This window comes from Mobula birostris, chromosome 8, assembly GCF_030028105.1.
Source record: "Mobula birostris isolate sMobBir1 chromosome 8, sMobBir1.hap1, whole genome shotgun sequence".
In the NCBI taxonomy this organism is placed as follows: Eukaryota; Metazoa; Chordata; class Chondrichthyes; order Myliobatiformes; family Myliobatidae; genus Mobula; species Mobula birostris.
The window spans coordinates 79,870,620-79,890,083 of NC_092377.1; the positions used below are offsets into that span (position 1 = coordinate 79,870,620).

The 19,464-nt window shown below is 41.2% G+C and overlaps 1 protein-coding gene across 4 annotated transcripts in view; it reads right to left on the minus strand.

The window, feature by feature from the left end:
- The window catches only part of plcb1 (phospholipase C beta 1), a 954,845-nt gene that overhangs the window by 365,255 nt on the left and 570,126 nt on the right, over positions 1-19,464 (minus strand). Inside the window, exon 1 of one of the 4 annotated variants that reach the window (XM_072265527.1) lies at positions 18,664-18,718. The exons of the other annotated variants lie outside the window; for them this stretch is intronic. Within the exon in view, the coding sequence (XP_072121628.1) occupies positions 18,664-18,696 (33 nt within the window). The 5' untranslated portion in view covers positions 18,697-18,718. Of the gene's footprint in view, positions 1-18,663; positions 18,719-19,464 lie in introns of those variants that run through there. 4 annotated transcript variants of the gene reach the window in all.

Below are 19,464 nucleotides of genomic sequence, written 5' to 3' on the forward strand. Positions count from 1 at the left end.
GCTAGACGGAGCACAGTGGTGGTAGAGGGAAACTGATTAGGTCTGGAATCCAAAAAGAAGCGTAGAGCTTTGAGACCTTCCTGATGGGGGATGGAAGTATATAAGGACTGGACATCCATGGTGAAAATAAAGCGGTGGGGGCCAGGGAACTTAAAATCATCGAAAAGTTTAAGAGCGTGAGAAGTGTCACGAACATAGGTCGGAGGGGATTGAACAAGAGGTGATTAAACCGTGTCGAGGTATGCAGAAACGAGTTCGGTGGGGCAGGAGCAAGCTGAGACAATAGGTCGGCCAGGACAGGCAGGTTTGTGGATCTTGGGTAGGAGGTAGAAACGGGAAGTGCGGGGTGTGGGAACTATAAGGTTGGTAGCAGTGGATGGGAGATCCCCTGAGCGGATAAAGTCGGTGATGGTGTGGGAGACAATGGCCTGGTGCTCCTTAGTGGGGTCACGATCGAGGGGTAAATAAGAGGAGGTATCCGCGAGTTGTCGCTGTGCCTCGGCAAGGTAGAGGTCAGTACGCCAGACTACAACAGCACCCCCTTTATCGGCGGGTTTAATAATAAGGTTAAGATTAGTGCGGAGGGAGTGGAGAGCAGAGCGTTCCGAAAGAGTGAGGTTGAAATGGGGACAAGGTGCGGTGAAGTCGAGACAGTTGATGTCCCGTCGGCAGTTAGCGATAAAGAGATCCAGAGCAGGCAGAAGACCAGAGCGGGGTGTCCATGAAGAAGAGGAGGGTTGAAGACGGGAGAAGGGGTCATCGGTGGGGGTGGAAGAATCCTTGCCGAAGAAGTAGGCTCGGAGACGGAGACGGCGGAAGAAAAGTTCTGCATCGTGGCGAACACGGAACTCGCTGAGGTGTGGGCGAAGGGGGACAAAGGTGAGGCCCTTACTGAGGACAGAGCGTTCTGCCTCCGACAGTTGAAGGTCGGAGGGGATGGTAAAGACCCAGCATGGATGAGAGCTGGGATCAGAGGGGGGAGGGGGGAGGCTGGGGGTGTCAATGGAGAGGGGAGGGTTGGGGTGAGAGGAAGATGGAGTCTCTGAGGGCCCAGGAGTTGACGGTGGGATCTGATGAAGGCAGGGCTGCGGAGTGGTGGTGGGGGAAGGGGAGACGGGAGTCACAACAGCAGCACATAAAGACCCGGCCTGGAGTTCAAGGCTGGAGTCGCAGTTGGTTGTTGCGCAACTGGAGACCTCTAATACTTTTGACAGAGTAATTAAGTAGGAATTGATTCCAACGACAGAAGGTACGATTGACGTAGAACCAGAAGCGATCAGTTTTTAATTCATAGGTAATATATAGTACAAGTGGAAAGGACAGATTAATAGAATGGGTACAGAGTCAATGGACTGAATACCTTCTGCATAATTCAGTCAAAACTCTATGCAATAGCATAAACCAAAACTCATATAACAGACAGACATTTAGCTCCAGCAAAAATGATAGATTTCATTATTTATTGCTTGATATTTTTGCTGAATACCCCATGGCATCTGTTATGCTTCAGTGAAGAAAGTGAAGAGCTGTGTTAGGGATGTTATACTAGGGCAGCTGAGAACACTTCAGCAGAAAACCAGGGAGTTGAAAGTCAAATGCATTTGGGATTACACCTCTAGTTTAACTCAGTACAAATATAGCTCAATATATTTGATTGATTGTCTGTGGAAAAGTCACACGGCAGAAGCCAATCACTTTCAAAAATAAATATACTCTGTAATTTGTTCAGCTAGATGCATGGCCAAAATCTCGTTGTGAATTAAGCTGTTATGTATATCCTACAAGTATTGGCAGCTATTCCAAAGGCATTTGCACAGGTTTAAATCACTGAATTACTCTGAAACTCCACACTGTGCCATTTAGCTCTTGTGCTGAAAACACTGAAAGATAATAATACTCTATATAGAAAGCTTCATTAAAAATGACAACTCTCCAGCAACTACATGGAGCCAGAAATATGATTATACTCCATAACATTTTTAATCAGCATTCAATCTGCTTTTGGATCAAAAACAATTGTTTGGTGTAGTTAGGCCCTCTATGTGCATCTAGCAGCGAGAGTAGATTGCACCATACATCTGACTTGCTCCGAAGATATGACTAATTTTGCTTTTCCAGCAGACCTGGAGGTCAGTTGCAGCACAAGATAAAGGGTCTGTCCCTCCTCTGGAGTTTATCAGTAAGACAGTCTGGAATTGTCATGGATGGATTGCTTCTTTCATGGGTGTTCGGATGATCACACCCCAAGAACGTATGATCCCAAAGGCTGTATGATTACATCATACATCACTGAGTTCAAGAACAGCTACTTCCCTTTATCCATTTGGTTCTTGAACAAACTGGTGAAACTCTAATCACTATAGTTTAGAAAACCAGTGACTATTTTGCACAAAAATTGACTTTTTTGGTCTGTATTTGCCAGGAAAAATTATGTATAATTCAAGTTTTCATGTGCATGCTGCTTATCTGATGCCATGTGCCTGTGATATTGCCAGAAGTAGGTTTTTTTTATTGCACTTGTGCATAAATGTACTTGGATATACAACAGTCAAATTAACTTTGACAAGAATGGCACAATGTCCGACTGACTTTTGGAGATGTGCAATACTTACAAACATCTCCTATCCACACCTTTGCCTCAATTCAGTTCTACTTATGAATTATTGCTATGATGGGAGATCATGCTTTGAAGATTTTTGCCTCAGACAATTTTCAAAGTACTGAGACATTTCGTGTACAATTTTATAGAAGGTTGTGGACTCACAATTCCTTCACCCATCAATTGCTACACCATTGTAGGAATTTGCTTTTCCTTTGCCCCGCATAAAATTGCCCTTACCTTAGTCAATTGAACAAAGAATAACAAAATGGTCAAGCAAGCAGAGCTGCCTCAGCTACTTGTAAACTGATATGAAAACAGAAAATGCTGGAAATACTCAGCTAGCCAGGCAACAAATGTGGAGAGAAATTGAGTTCATGTTTCTGGTCTGCAATTCTTTATCAGAATTAGGTTATACTTGTCTAAGGCCTAGACAGAGTGGACACGGAGAGGATCTTTCAATAGAAGGAGTGTCTAGGACCAGGGACACAGCCTCAGAATACAAGGGTGTCCTTTGGAACGGAGATGAGGAGGAATTCCTTCAAGACAGAGGATGGTGAATTCATTGCCACAGATAGCTGTAGAGGCCAAGTTAATGGGTATATTTAAAGTGGATGTTGATTGGTTCTTGATTAGTAAGAATGTCAAAGGTTACGGGGTAAAGACAGAAGAATGGAGTTGAGAGGGATAATAAATCAGCCATGATTGAAAGGTGGAGTAGACTCAATGGGCCGAGTCTGCTCCACCATTCAATCATCTTCAATTAATTTGGTTGAGGGAAGACAATATACTCAGACATCTCCCCCTTTTTGAACTAATACTACAGGATCTTTCACATCCTCTTGAAGGAGTAGACGAAATCACATGTAAACAACATTATCCAAAAGTTGTCACCTTTAACAGGGCAGCATCACCCTAGCAACAAAACAACCTGCTCGGTGAACTCAGCAGGTCAAGCAGCAACTGTGGGATGAAAGGAATTGTTAACATTTCGGGCAAAGATGCTGCTCAACCTGGTGATTTCCTCCAGCAAATTGGTTATTGCTCCAGATTCCAGCAACTGCAGTTTCTTGTGTCACCATAGCACCATCCCAGGACTGCATCAGAGTGTCAGTCTCAACTTTGGAGTGAGACAGACACCTTCAACCTTCTAAACCAAAGAAGACATATATAATTTCAGGCAGATATTTGCATGTTCACTGATGCAATTGGTTAGTTCTCTTACCTTTTGATATTTTAAGCAATATTCTTCATCATGGTGAAGTGACACAATTAACTCTCCGAACTTTCTACAAGTTGCATGCCTTTGTCTGAATCTACAGAGCAAGACCTGTCCTACTCTGTTTGGAAAGTGAAGGCAGTGCTCAGACCAACAAAAATATCCTGTGGTCACAGGTAAGGGCGAGCAAAATTGCCACAGGCAGACTGCACTGTAGTTTCCACCACCCTTGACAAACATGCATAGAGATTGAAGGAACATGTTCTCATTCAGTGAATCAACTTAAAAATTAAATTTACATCAGGCAGTGTGGTAATCAAAGCAAAAAATCCAGATTTACCAAGAAATTAAAGCTCCTAAGGTAAGAATCGAAAGGAAACTATGAGAATCACAGTCCCAATGAATGGTCTCGGCCTGAAACATCAACTGTCTACTCTCTTCCATAGAAGCTGCCTGGCCTGCTGAATTCCTCAATTATTTTGTGTGTGTTGCTTTGGATGTTTTTTTAGATTATGAGAACACTCAGTCCTCTTTTATTGTCATTTAGAAATGCATACGTATATTAAGAAATGATACAATGTTTCTCCAGAGTGATATCACAGAAAACGGGACAAACCAAAGACTACCACTGACAGAACCACATAATTATAGTTACAGCAGTGCAAAACAATACCATAATTTGATGAAGAACAAACCATGGGCACGGTAAAAAAAAATGATTTCCAGCGTCTGCAGATTTCTTCGTGTTTGTGAGAGTCAAAGATGGGAACTGATGAAACTACCCAGTGAATGGGTTTAATTGCTTTTCCATATTCCTAATTTTCCTCAAATTTGAGCATCAGCACTTTGCCAAGAAACCCAAGCCCTTTAATTCTTGCCTTTCCACGGATGTGAGTACAATAGCAATGAATGGAAACTGCAAATTCAGAAGTGGAACAAAAACTCTGACAGCATGTCCACATTAGATTATTCCACGTCTGACACATAAATGGAATTAAATGCCATTTTACAGCCATTGTTTTTATTCACCTCTCGCTTGAAATTTACTTTAATGAGAACTCTGATGAGCTGGAGGGTACTTTTAACTATTCCCACTTGGCCAATTGAGCTGCTTCTCACCTCCACTGAACTGGCTGGTGCCATAATGAAAATCTACTAAGCAGATCTAAATACACTAGAGTCACCAGACTGCGGCAGTCTCAAAAACAGTTTGAGTCAAAAATGGGTTATAAAGCTGGCGTGAAATTTACTGGAATCACATAATAAGTCTCTGGTGTTACAGTGTAGAATACTAATGCATCATCATATCAGTCATAATGATTCGCTGGCTCGCTTTACTTGGTGAATTAACCCTTTAAAATCATATCATAACTCACATGAGGAAGCTGTTCATTCTGTTGAGTTTATGCTGGCTTCTCACAGAGCAATATATATCATCCCATTCCTTTCTAAACTTCTAAATTATTCCCTCACAGATCCCCAGCCAATTCTCTTTTGAAAACATTGATTGCCTCTGCTTCCACCAACCTTATGAGCAGTGAGTTCAAGAACAGAACCACTTGGTCTCTAAATAAAATCCTTACATTTCCCTATTTCTTTCTTTTATCACTTTAAGTTTTTGTGCCCGGCCCTCCTAGCATCATTTGCTGATGGGAACAGCTCATCTCTAATTACTTAGCTAAACCTGTCATGATATGGTATATCTAAATTAAATCTCCTCTGAACCTTTTTTGTTCCAGGCCAAGCATACCCAGTGCATCCTGTTTAACCTTGTAGCTGCAACCCCTCGTTGCTAGAAGTGTTCTGGTCAATGCCCTTCGCCGTTGAATGTTTCCTAAACCTGACGACCAGGACTGAATGTAGTTACGGCATTACTGGGGTTCTAAAAACATTCAACAGAAGTACAATATGTTTTGCCACCTTCTCAGAAGGTCAGGATCCCAGGTGCTTTGCTAACTGTTCCCTTAGTAAGTTTATCAATTTCTGAAGATTTATGCACCACCACAGCCTTTAAATGACCTCCATTTTAGCAAATAATTTCCCTATCTGATCTAATTTTACATTCAATCATGATTAATGTATTCAAAGCCCAGAAAGACCAATTTGAAAAACTCCTGGTCTATAATGAAGACCTGTTTCTGCCAGAAATAACCATTGACTATATAACTTACAAAGACTTCCATCCTAACCATCCACTTACTATATCACTCTAAGTGTTAACATGAATGGCTTGTATTTATGTTTTTCTTGTAGGTGCTGCTTATATAATGCTATGCATCTCTTAGGCTGCAATAAGTAAGTTTTCCATTGCACCTGTGATACATGTATTTGTGTGTATAACAATAAACTGGACTTTGACTTGGACTTGACTCTGACCTTGTTCTTTCTGCCAAAATGCATTGCTTCATACTTCTCTGCATTAAATTTCATCTCTTTTTCTGCCTATTCTGCTAGCCAAACTTTATTCACTACAAGTTTGTTATATTTCTTACTGTTTACTTCCAAGTGTGGCGTTATTTGCAAAGATCAAGATTTTATCTTGAACTTTCATTTTCAAGTCTTTAATACATATCAGAAAAGTCCTTATAGTGGATCTTGGGATCAGAAATTTTACAAATCCCAGTTCTGTTAAACAATCATTTGTCATGCTTGTCGGTGTCTGTTCTTATGCCAATTTTTATCTATGTGGCTGCTGACTAACTTTATTCCATACAGCTTGATTTTGCTAAACAGTCATAAGTGTGGAATTTTGAAAATCCACACACAAGACACCTACTACATTCACTGTATCAGCCTTCTAATCATCTAAAAAATGATTTAATCTTCAACAAATCCAGGCTGGCTTCTTTTCATTAGCTTCTTCCTGTGACAAGTAATTATTAGATCTGACAGTATCTCTGTCGTGCAGCCTTTAAATCCTTAATGAAGTTTGTTCCATTCTTCTCCTAAAACATCAACGTCATGCTAAAGGATCAACTTGATGGGAGCTACTAGCTCTTCTGGAATCTCACCTGAGGAGCCTTTCTTCATCTGTGACACAAGAGTGTTAAATTTACCCTTTTAGCAGAGTTTACCCTTTTAGCGAGCATTCCATAGTGTTTACCATGATTCTTTTCTTTCTTCTCAAACTTCTGCACTGCTAAATCTAATTTTACATCAAACAATGATTAAAGTAACCAAAATCGAGGAAGACCACCTCGAAAAATTCCTGCTTCATATAAAAGAGCACCATTTTTGCCAGAAATAGCTGACTTTATAACTTGGAAGGCTAACCATCATTAATATCTATTGACTATATCACTCTGAGTTGTCAGTAGCAGTGACTTGCACATGCTGTCATCTGAGGGCTCTTTGTCCTCCATTGAACCACAGATGAATGAATTTGTATTCAACACCTTATGGCTTAATGCCATCATAGTCCTTCTAATGCTAACTGAAGAGGTGTGACCATAAGTAAGTGAACACATAAACATTTATAGAAAGAGCACAATTACTACCATCTGGTTTAGTCTAAAAACAAGGAATAGATCACCACGTGATAATCTCAAACCCGTAGGATAAGCATTTATAATAAGGCACACAGCTGAGTAGTCTATTTCAAGACGGGTAGGCAGTCAATGAAGTTAGCCTCCCAATTTTTTGCCTTGAGCAATTCACATTTGAAGAGGCAGGCTAAGTTTCGATGTTTGCAAACATCACACAGAACAGAGCTATAGAAAGTGAATCTGTGATAGACAACCCTGAGCCAGTGAGGGAAATGATGGATTTCATGTATTAACTAATGACAGCATTGCTCAGTTTTACAGATTTTTCTCAGCTTCTGTGAAATGGATTTTTATCACATCACCACTGAAGAGACTATGAATATAAAATGCCTTGGCCATTCATCAATATGAATCAGTCTGCCTCTGCACATACAGCACTATTAAACTAAGATTAAAGTATACTCTTCGAGATGATTATAGCTCAAAATGCAGACTGATCAATTTTAGGAAGAGATTCCTGGAGCTAGTTGGATAAAGAATAGGAGAATCCCATTAAGACCATTTTCTGATGTTGGAGAAACTTGACAGTAAAATTACATTTTCACTTGCTAAAATATCATCAACACAAAATGATTTAAGGTCAAGATACATTTTCTTGAAATTGCAAGTGGATAGCAAAGTAACAAATTTAGGTTTAATGCAGTTTTGAGAACTTGCTTAAGTTTTGTCTGAAGTGATCTGTACAAAGTTCTCCTCTGAGTCACCTTCAACTGCATTTCAGAAATCATTGTTCAGCCCCTCGCTGGACACGTGATTAACTTTCTTATTAAGCAGAGGATGTGATTAAATTTGCTTTTAAATCACTGTAGGTGGGAGAAATCAGCTGGAAACTAACATGCCTTATATATTTGTCTTTCACACAGATTTAAAAAGGCAAATACAGACATTTTGAAATCTAGTGTAACAAGTTAATAGACTCAGCTTCAGAAAGTCTTAATGCTTTGGTACCAGACAAAGCCATTGTTTTGAACAGCAAGGCAATGAGCTAATCCTATGTTCCAGTGAATTATTTCTAATGTGATGTTCCAGATTTCACCTTCAGCAGACAATTCAAGCGAACCTCATTTATTTTTAAAATGTACTATGTGTGCACTCCATAGAGATGAGAGCAGAAGTAACATCTGAGAAAGTACATCTTATTTCAAATATTCCAAGCTCATTTTCCTATTACGGGCCATGGCTCCAAAAATAATGATCAGTCTGTCTCCTCTGCCTCTTCATATCCATCACCCAAGCTTCGCTGACCATCATTTTCCATGAGCGATCAGTGGTACAAATTGCAACACTGTGCAAGGTTTTCACTTTTCACAAAGTCTTGCTCTTAACTGTGCAACTGAACCCGATTTTTGGACAATGAGTTAAGTGCTGGGCCGAATCGAGGCGGCAGGGCAAAAACCCCAGTGCGTATGGAGGTGACTAAACCCGATGTCTGGATGATGATTTAGGTGCTGGTCAGGGTGTCGGGGCTTGAGGTGAGAGGCAGGCCGGTTTAGCTCGCAGGTCCGCAAGGTTTTGCTCAGCTCTGCACTGAATTTAAGGGTCTCTGGACAGACTCTCTTTGTGGACTCCAGTTCAGAATGCTGCTTGCTTGCGTTTATTGTTTGCGTGATTTGTTTTCTTTTCTCCCTGCACACTGGGTGTTCGATGGTCTTTTTTTTAATGGGTTCTTTTGGGTTTCTTTGTTTTGCAGCTGTATAATGTTATATAATGTATACACACTCTGATAATAAATGTACCTTCAACTTTGAAATTTGCTCCCAGCATTCCTACATTGACAATTAAATTCAGCAAGGAAATATTTCAGAATTAAATCAGACTTATCATCACTGATGTATGCCATGAAATTTGTTGTTGAGCGACAGCAATACAACACAATACATAAAAAAAATCACTATAAGTTACAATAAGAAAAAAAAATATACACACACATGTATATAAAACAGTGGATTCTGATGAAATAGGACACATCGGGACCAGTACATTTTGGCTGAATTAAGCAGCTGCCCCAATTAGTCTAAGTTTCACTGAAATAGTTAAAAGGTATAAAAAGACAAACCACTGTTTAACTGAGTAACAATTTATGTATTTAAATAAAATATAGAACAAATTAGAATACTATCAATACTACTACAATACTATAAAACTGTGTATTCGTTCCTAATAGCTATCGACAGAGCAATTCATCCAGTGTACGCTGCTATGTTCTTTTGATTGACTGTAAATGGACAAAATCAGCACAGACACCGAGTGCAGATAATAGACGTCATACAATGCTTTCAAAGAATGCATCCTCCAAATCTTGATTTTCATTGCAACATTCGTGACGATTGTCGATAACTTCGAATTCTTTGTAGTTGAAGTCATGACACTGTTTCATTTTCACTCCTGGTCGTTTTGGCATCTCCAAGCCTGAATGCTTGAAACCACAATGAGCAAAACAGTTCCAAAATGTCATACTGCTAACTTCTTGCCAACTATCAGGGACAAAATCACTGCTTTTTGAACAAAAACACATGCAACTGATGCTAATTAAAAATGAAGTGCTCTAAGCATGGTGTAGTGTTTAACAGCCATACAAGTGCACGCGAATGATGCCAGTTAGAAACTGTTCGGACCATTGTCCTGTCCCAATTAAGGAGTACGGTGTCCCAAATAAATGAAAGAAATCCCAGTTATTAGCTCAGTTTAGTTTTTGTTCTTTAAGAGTTGTCTTAATGAAAAGCTGCCCAATTAACTGGAATCCCTGCATGCACAATCACTAAGTCGTGCAAAATGAGACCAAGATAGTTCATGGGTTCACAGACTGTTCAGAAATCTGATGGCAAGGTTAAAATATGATTCAAGTGGCCAGGTGTTGCAGATGTTGAACATCTGAAACAAAAGTAGAAAATAATAGAAATGTTCAGCAGGTCAGGCATAATGTGTATACAGAGAAATTGAATTAATGTTTCAGACTGATGAAATGTCACAGAGTTGACAGCCATTGGTGGTGGTGGTGGTGGGGGGGTGGAATGGTAACTCAATTATCACAATACAGAAGGGGACCAATTAAGTAACTGAGTCCATGTTGGTTCATGGCAAAGCAATTCTGTCAATCACGATCCCCCTCTCCTTGCATCCTCTCCTGAGTAGTATTCCTATAAATTACTTTCTGCTGCACGGCCACATCTCTCTTTCATTCCTTTGCCTCTAAATTTACATTCATCCTGTGATCACATGGGCTTCCACCAGGTGTTTTGGTTTCTTTCCGCATCTCAAAGACATGCGGATTGGTCGGTTTACTGGCCACTGCAAATTGCCACAGATGCAGAGGTGAGTGGTAGAACCTGGGGGGGAGTTGATAAAACATTGGGCGAATGGGATTAACGCAGGATTAGAGTAAACGACTGGTTGATAATCAGTGTGTACTCGGTGGGCTAATGGGCCTGTTTCTGAGCTCGATCTCACTACAGCTCTATGACATTTATTAACTGATCAGAAATCAAGAATTTACATTTTAGGCACTATGGTCACCCAGTCAGGGTGCAAAGAAACAGTACTTTGAATATCAGATTAAATGTGGATTATAGTTAATGCCATTCACAATGTGTTCAGGACCACTTATTTGAAAAAAGAAGTAATTGAGAACATACATAAATACATTCATTTGTTCCTCCTCAGTTACTCCACTCTTATCAATAAATTAAGAAGTCAAGCTGTGACACTTAGCTACTTTATTATTAACTGAATCAATTATACATCAAACCATATACCTTGTCATGTTACTGAAAATGTTATTTTTTTAACAGACATTTGTAGTCTAAAAATATCACAAACACACACATAAAACTAAATATTTCATTGATTATATAAAATTACATATAATGTTTGATAAAAAATGATTGCAATGATTATAACTAATTGGTTAATCAACTCATCTATCTGCATAATTGCATTTAACTTTATGTACAGCGGGTTCCTGGGTTTCGGAAGGTCTTACTTGAGGATATCCATCTTGATGCAAATCTGCCAAACTAGACTCTTGGGAAAAGCACTCACACCTATTTGGTAGGAATCAATGCAGATTCAATGCAGAACCAATAAAAATAAGCCAATGCCTTCTCCAAACTCCCTTTTAGGTAAGATCAAACATTATGAACCCCAAGCTACCTCTCTTTACTACACATTCACTTTTACTAAAAATTACAAAAACTGTCCCCCGCCCCCAGCCCTGCCATCGTCAACCCACCTGGTTATGTTCAGACTAACATTTGTCACAATTCATTGTTGGTAACAATTCCTACCACCTATGCAGATCTTGCCCACTCTTTGCAAATCAACACCCAATGGCTGTCGAGGGTAAAGATTTCTTGTTACAATTTTGGGGGACATTGCTCATTTCCGACTTACAGAAAATTCAGTTTACTGACAGTTCTCAAGAACAGAACTCTAACATAGCCCATGGGCCCTCTGTAGGTGGAACATGTTGAAATGTTTGGCATGCACTCTCCCCCCCCAGCATTTCCTTGCATGTGAAGTTCCCGACTCTGATGGAACAGATGCAGACGAGGGAACTGAACTGCCGACCCCTTGTGCTCTATCCATCATTGCCTTCAGGTACTCCTGGTTGTCAGCCATTTTAATTTCCCTCCCCATTCCCACATTGATATGTCTGTCCTTGGTCTCCCCCAACGTCAGAGTAAGAGCAAACATAATCTAGAGCAGAGGTTTCCAACCTTTTTATGCCATGGACCCCAGTTTGGGAACCCTTGACATAGAGGAACAACATTTCATGTTCCTGCTGGGTAATCTACAACTGGATGCTATGAACACAGAATTCTCTAGTTTCGGTTAACCTGCTCTCCCTCTATCCCTTTTTTCTCTCCTCTTGGTCTATTTGTTCTTACCATACTAGCCTCCTGACGAAGGATCTCTGCCTGAAATGTCAACTGCTTACTGTTTCCCATTGATGCTGCCTGGTCTGCTGAATGCCACCAGCACTTTTCTGTGCGTTGCTTTGAATTTCAAGCATCTGCAGATTTTCCTCACATTTTCCATAATCTTCAGCCCTCCGTCACCTCCAGCTACCAGCTCCCAGCTTCAATTGCTGTTTTCACCCATCCCTCCTAACTCAACCAATCACCTGTCCTCACCTGGATCCATCTATTACTACCCAGCTCCTACACATCCCTCACACCTCACCGCTTTAAGCCCACTATCTTCTCTCTATCCTTCAGTACTGATGATGGTGATGGCTCTCAACCCAAAATGCTGGTTGCCCATTTCCCCTGCACAGGCACTGCCTGAGCTGCTGAGATCCTTGTCTTTTTTTCGCTCTAAAATGCTATAATTTTAGCTTTAAAATAATCATTTAAACGTTATGAACACAAATTAAGTCAGAAACAAAGCACACAGGATCAGAGCGCAGCATGGTCTCGGAAACGCTTTTACTGTAACCCTGTGACCACATCTCCTTTCTGACAACGAATGTTGCAGGAGCACAAAGCACTGGTGGGTGAGTGGTATAAAACAGCTGACCTGCTAGTCCTGTGTGATAATTACACAGCACTGCCTCTGAAGAGCCTGAATGATTACAGTAGATTAGGAGATAATTATCGTCTCCATAACATCTGGCAAATCTTGTCATTGCTGAAAGTCGTATCTTTGCCTTTATTATGTTTGGAGCCATCTGGAGTTTCTTCAGTGGTCTGTTCCTCGACTATTTTAAGAGACTCCTGAATAGGTACACGGAGCTTAGAAAAATAGAGGGCTATGGGTTACCTTGGGTAATTTCTAAAGTAAGGACATGTTCAGCACAGCTTTGTGGGCCGAAGGGCCTGTATTGTGCTGTAGGTTTTCAATGTTTCTAAGTTTCTATATTTCTTAAGGGCCCCTATCCCAGTACCATGGTTTTAGGGATAGTGGCAAAAGTAAGATGCCCCATGGTTTTAAAACACTTGTGAAATACTGTGTCCAATTTTGGTCAAAACCCACAATAGGAGAGATGTTAATAAACTGGAAAGAGTCTAGAAAAGGTATGCAAGAATATTGCCAGGACCCTCGGAACTAAGTAATAGGGAGAGGCTGGACAGTGTAGGTCTTAATTCCCAGAAGCACAGCAGACTGAAAGGTGACCTGATAGGGGAGCATAAATGGCAAGGATGAGGTAAGTACACTGTCTTGTTTCTTGGGTTGAGGCATCAAGAACAAGAGGGCACAGGTTTAAGGCGAGAGGGGAAACTTGATAGGAAACATTTTTTCTACATGGAGGGGCAGTATACATGTGGATGGAGCTGCCAGAGGAAGTGGTTGAAGCAGGTATGAAGATTATCCTAAATGACACTTGGACAGCTACATTGATAGAAGATTTAAAAGATTCCCATCCTGGGACTAGCCAGGATGGGAATCATGATTGGCAGGGACCAAGTGAGCCAAAGGGCCTGTTTCTCTGTTGTATAGCTCTGTGACTCTAAAAGCAGAGCAAGAGGTTGATTTCCCATGAATTTTAGAACAGTATGGGAAAGAGAAACCAGGTGTGCAGCTCAGCAGTAACTCAAATGCCCCCATGCACCTTTGTTGCCACACAGCTAACTTTCTTTTACATATAATGTTTCATTCAAGTGCCGCGCAGTTTTCAGGCCATGTAAAACTTTCCTGCTCAGAGCAATATTGGCTCTGCATGGCTGTAAAAACAATTAGAGAGATCGCTGGCTTCCACCTACCAGTTGCTGAAGTAACGCAACGTAATGACAGGGCAAAGGGTTCTTTGGAGGGGTAAAAAGTGCTGGAAGTCATGGGAAAGGACATGGAGAGTGAAAAGTGTGCAGAGTGGAGGGGAGAGGTTCAGAGAAAGGAGTGCCAGGTGCAGGGAAGGGAAAAGGGACCAGGCGTTAAGATGCAAAAGAGATGGACATGGGTGTTAGGGTTGGGGAATGAGAAGTCAACAGTAGGAATAACGTTTCAGAGCCACTGAAGATCAATAGAGTGGGGTGTCAAGAAGGTGGGTGGGGGGGGCAGGAAAGTATGGAGGAGGCAGTGTCCATAGCAAGGGAAAGTGGAGACCACCACCGTGTACGTACATATGGGTTGATGTATGTGTGTGCGTTAATCTCTATTCAGTAAAGCTTGGGCTCCAATCATCTTGGGACCCCCTGTCATTTAATCAGGAGCTTACCCAGCCACATCTGTGTGTGAGCTGGTATGCAACTCCCACTCCTTGTTAAAAGGAGTTACAGGCGGGCAAGTTCAGCTCCTCTGTATGAAGTCCAAGATCTGGAACATTGGTGTCCTCAAAGACCACTATTACAGATACTTTGACAGCAACTTTGTTACCTTGAGTGAGATATGAAGGGGTAGAGATGACCAGCTCAAAGAACGAGGCTCCTGGACACTTTTAACAATGATATTTTTGCAATGGGATACCTGCTGTGGCCAGATGGATGGTGACAGGAGGGTGGTCAGCCTAAAAGCCTTTGGGACCCGTCACAATGCTGGTGAGGTTGGCATCCTTGCTGTCATGAAGGTACATAAACCACGATCTTTACCCACAGGTGCATCACAGAGCACATTTCAATGCAGACTGGGTAACAAGAAAGGCACTTTCTCACCACATTGTTGCAAATTACCCTCAAAAATCTTCCCACTGGAGAGAAGCTAAGGTACAGGACAAATGAGAAGCTGTTCACCCCAGATTCCATCATTGAGCTACAGTACGCAATCTAGATTTCTATGTATGCACACACTTAAACCACGAGCTTCATGTCATGGTCAACCCATCCCCTGCTGCAGGCAGCAAAATGGCTTCTTCCCCCTGCCTTTCCAGTCCTAATGAAGGATCTCAGCCCGAGACGTCGATTTTTTATTCCCATCCATAGATGGTGCCTGGCCTGCTGAGCTCCTCCAGCACATTGGGTGTATTGCTCTAAATATTTACTAAACAACCTGGCCTTGTTGTAATACTGCCCCAAAAATAAATGTTCATCACAAGATCCTGGAAGATACAGATTTTTTCCCCTAACTTGTGAGTCACTCTGTAATGAAGGCAGACATTCATAATAAAATCTATCACTGCCTCAGTGCCTTTGGCTGTCTGATGATGAGATGTTTGAAGATTACAACCTCAGACCAGGCAAAAAGCTCATGGTGTACTCTGATTCTTGCCCTCCAGTACACTTCAGAGACATGGACGGCCAACGTTAAGCAGCTCAAAACATTGCTGAAATGCCACCACTACAGTCTCCAGAAAATCCCAGAATTGCACAGGATACTGTGCTCAATTCTTGTCGCCTCACTACAGGAAGGACACGGAAACTAAAGAAAGGGTGCAGAGGAGACTTACAAGGATGTCACCTGGATTGGGGAGCATGCCTTATGAGAATAGGTTGAGTGACCTGGGCCTTTTCTCCTTGGAGCAATGGAGGACAAGAGGTGACTTGATAGAGGTGTACAAGATAATGAGAGGCATTGATTGTGTAGATAGGCAGAGGCTTTTTCCCAGGGCTGAAATGGCTAGCACAAGAGGGCATAGTTTAAAGGTGCTTGGAAGTAGGTACAGAGGAGATGTCAGGGGTAAGTTTTTTTTACACAGAGAGTGGTGAGTGCGTGGAATGGGCTGCCAGCAGCGGAGGTGGAGGCAGAAACGATAGGGTCTTTTAAGAGACTCCTGGATAGGTACATGGAGCTTAGAAAAATAGAGGGCTATGGGGAAGCCTAGGTAGTTCTAAGGTAAGGACATGTCCAGCACAGCTTTGTGTGCCAAAGGGCCTGTATTGTGTTGTAGGTTTTCTACGTTTCTGTTTCTATTCTATCAGCAAACCAACCTCGGTGTCCTTTTCTAATTCAACTTTCCCAGCAATGAGACCCTCATTACACTTACTCAGACCACATAATTTGCATGTTTGACACCGGACTCACAAAATATACAATTGATACAGAGCTCCATCATGCCAGCAGAACAGCAGGTGAGCAGATTCAAGGTTACTTTCAAAGTAGCCTAGAAAAGATGTAACACCGTCACCAACTCCCGGGCACACAACTTCCTTAAGTGGAGGATAATTGAGAACCTCAAGTCCACATTGGGAGCACATGGAAGCTCTGTGTAAAAGGCAGCGACAGTGTACCATCTCAGAAGCTACCAGCCAACTGCCTTGTCAGATACTTTTGCCTCACCTGCATATCCAAATTTGGTTTCATAAGCCAACTGAGAACAACAGTGGAAGCAAATAATGCTCCAATCTGAGGGACAAAGGGAATCAAAGAGACATCTACACACCTCTATTCTAGTTGTCTTCAACGCTGCTGCTATAAGCTCGTCCCAATTCAAAACTGTACTAGGACGCCAGCTCACATTCATCAATTGTTTGTGAACTTCAATAGGTTTTTACCACCAGTAAAGTGATATTAATATTCCCACACTTGTGTTCATGGTCTTACCCTTCCATACATCATCCCTTCCAGCACCACAAAGCACTATGCCCTCTCCCTGCCTTCCTCACCTGAAGCAAGGGCACATTGTTTATACCCGTTCTCCTTGACCCAGCTTTACTGGCTACCTTCACAGCAGCTGCTGTTTAAGACCCTGCATGGAATCAAATTTGGAAAGCAATCAATTAACATCTCACCCAAATACCTCCTTAATTGACTTGGTTCTGTATAGTCACCCTGGAAAGATCTAAGAACATCTATGGTGGACATAGGATCCTGGAAATATTATATTCCTGATTCACCCCCTTATTCAGAATGGCAAAGGATACAATGAACCAGCAAGGAGAAAGTGTGTTTTCTGTGTATTTATTTTGTCCTAGATGCCCTGAATTGTTCAACTCTACAGTCTACAGCTTGAAGTGTTTGTATGCTCGGGTTCAAACCAATTGATGAGACCTTCCACCCTAAGCAATAGAAAACCACTAAAGGTAGTCAGGTATATCAGAGGTTTATTTTGCCTTAAATCTGCTTGCTCTTAGTTCTCTGGTTGTTCCAGTTATTAATAGTTCTTCATAGCCTTTTGTTTTCCAAATGGGGGAAATAGTAACAGAATTTCAGACAAGACTCTGCTGGATTTATTCCAAGACAGAAGGCAAGTGCGTGCCAAAGAATTTCTTGGCTGTGCTGTGATTGGATGCAGTTTTATTTCGTACTGTTTGATAGAAGAGGAAAACAAAACTGAATTAAATGTTTTGCACAGTGTCAAGTTACTGAAGCAGAAAATAGCCAATGAGAAGCAAATAGAGAAAAATAGAATAGTCATTCTATAGACGCCAGCTAAATCAGCAAAGTGTTTTCAAGGATGTACAGAATAATTAGTCAAAGTGGAATATTAGTGACCAGAAAGATCACAGGTTAAATATTTCATCAGTTTTGACATAGTTAAGCACAACTAGGCTGGCAATGATTGATTTGGAATTAGCAAGAGTTCTTGTTCCACATTGTTATCCAGTGGCATCAGTTTAAAACCAGACGTGTGGATTTCAGAGGAGAAAGGGCTGGACTTAGCAGTGAAGCATCCTGCACTTGAACTGGCTATCGACATTTATTGTGATTATATATTTTTCACTCCTGCACTGTGCCAATGTGCTTCAAGAACAGCATCTCCTCTTCTATCTGGGCACATTACAGCCTTCCGTGCTCAATAATGAATAAAACAATATCACTTTGTTTTCTATTTGTGTCAGAACTGTCTAGTTCTGCTCAGGTTGTCCATTGTAACAATAACTTACTTCTTCTTTCTCCATAAAATACTCAGGCATTTCCAGCATTCTCTAGTTTTAGGTTTGAGTAATAACACTGAACTACATTTCACAGCTTTTGTATTTTCTCATACTCTAACTGCTCTCATTAATCAACAAAACCTATCTGTAGACATTGGGATCATCTCATGAAACCTATCCAATCAGATTTTCCCTTAATTTTACTTACCCAGTGTACCCTCACCCCAACCCCACCTTTAACAACTTAACACATCCTTGTTTTCCCATTTTCCCAAAGGATCTTCAACCTCAAACATTAATTCTGTTTTCCTTTCCACCGAAGTTGCCCATGTTTCTCGGGTTTTCGGTTTTCAATTCATAGCTGCAGCATTTGCAGTTTTTTAAAAAATTATTCAGTTTGGGATTAGATGTTTCAGAATTCAAGCCTAGCTCTTGTACAATGGTATTCTGCATTGGCACAAAGCAGCCTCGGCACATCAGGATTATAAAGTAGTGGGAGCATGCCTATCCAAAGCTATTATTTTTAAGAACAATTTTGGTGTTTCCATGATATCTGGCCAACATTTATCACTCAGCCACCAAAATTAAAACAAAACATGCACACGATCTGATTACCTTCACACTGCTGATGTTGAGAGCTTGCTGCATGTAATTTGGTTGCCTTGTTTCCAACACACAGCACCTCACGTGGGAGGCATCGCAAGGATGACCAAGGTACAACAGAAATTCAAATCTTCATTAACAGCACTGAAACGTCACAGAATCTTGCTGGAACTCCTCCAAAATGAGAATGGAGCAGAAGAGATCCTCATTAACCCCTCAGACACCTTGTGAAGTCAAAATGCTGCTACAGGAAATGAGTCTCAATTATACTTCAAGAAAATATCAAAGCAAAGAAGCTACGGATTGCAAATCTGTGACATTAGTTTCACAAAGCAGAAGTACCCGAGTTTGTATCATGTTTTCCTCAGCGAAATGCCAGATAATTTGCAAGACTTTGCACAATGTCAATTGACAGGGCAGCTGATTGGAAGCTAATCTATTTACTGAAATGAGAATTTGTATAGGATTCCAGTTAAAGCTGAAACTGATATTTTTTATCAATCTGTGAGCTAACAGGATAAAATACCTGCAATGGTTTGGAGAGGAAGCAAAAAGGAAAATATATGAGTTGGCATTGATGACTTTGAACTCTGATCGTGGGGGGTGGGGGGGCACTGCCAGGATCTATTTACACAATCAATTAATTTGGAACACCACACAAGGGATTTGAGATGTTCAAAGCCATTTCCATCAGCTGAAAGGCTCACCATCACCAGCTGTTCAGTAACTGTTAGTTAATGGATTCACCCAAAGGCGGGGCACAGCATCTGCTCTAAGTGCAACTGGAAAACTTCAGACTATGCTTGACTGGTT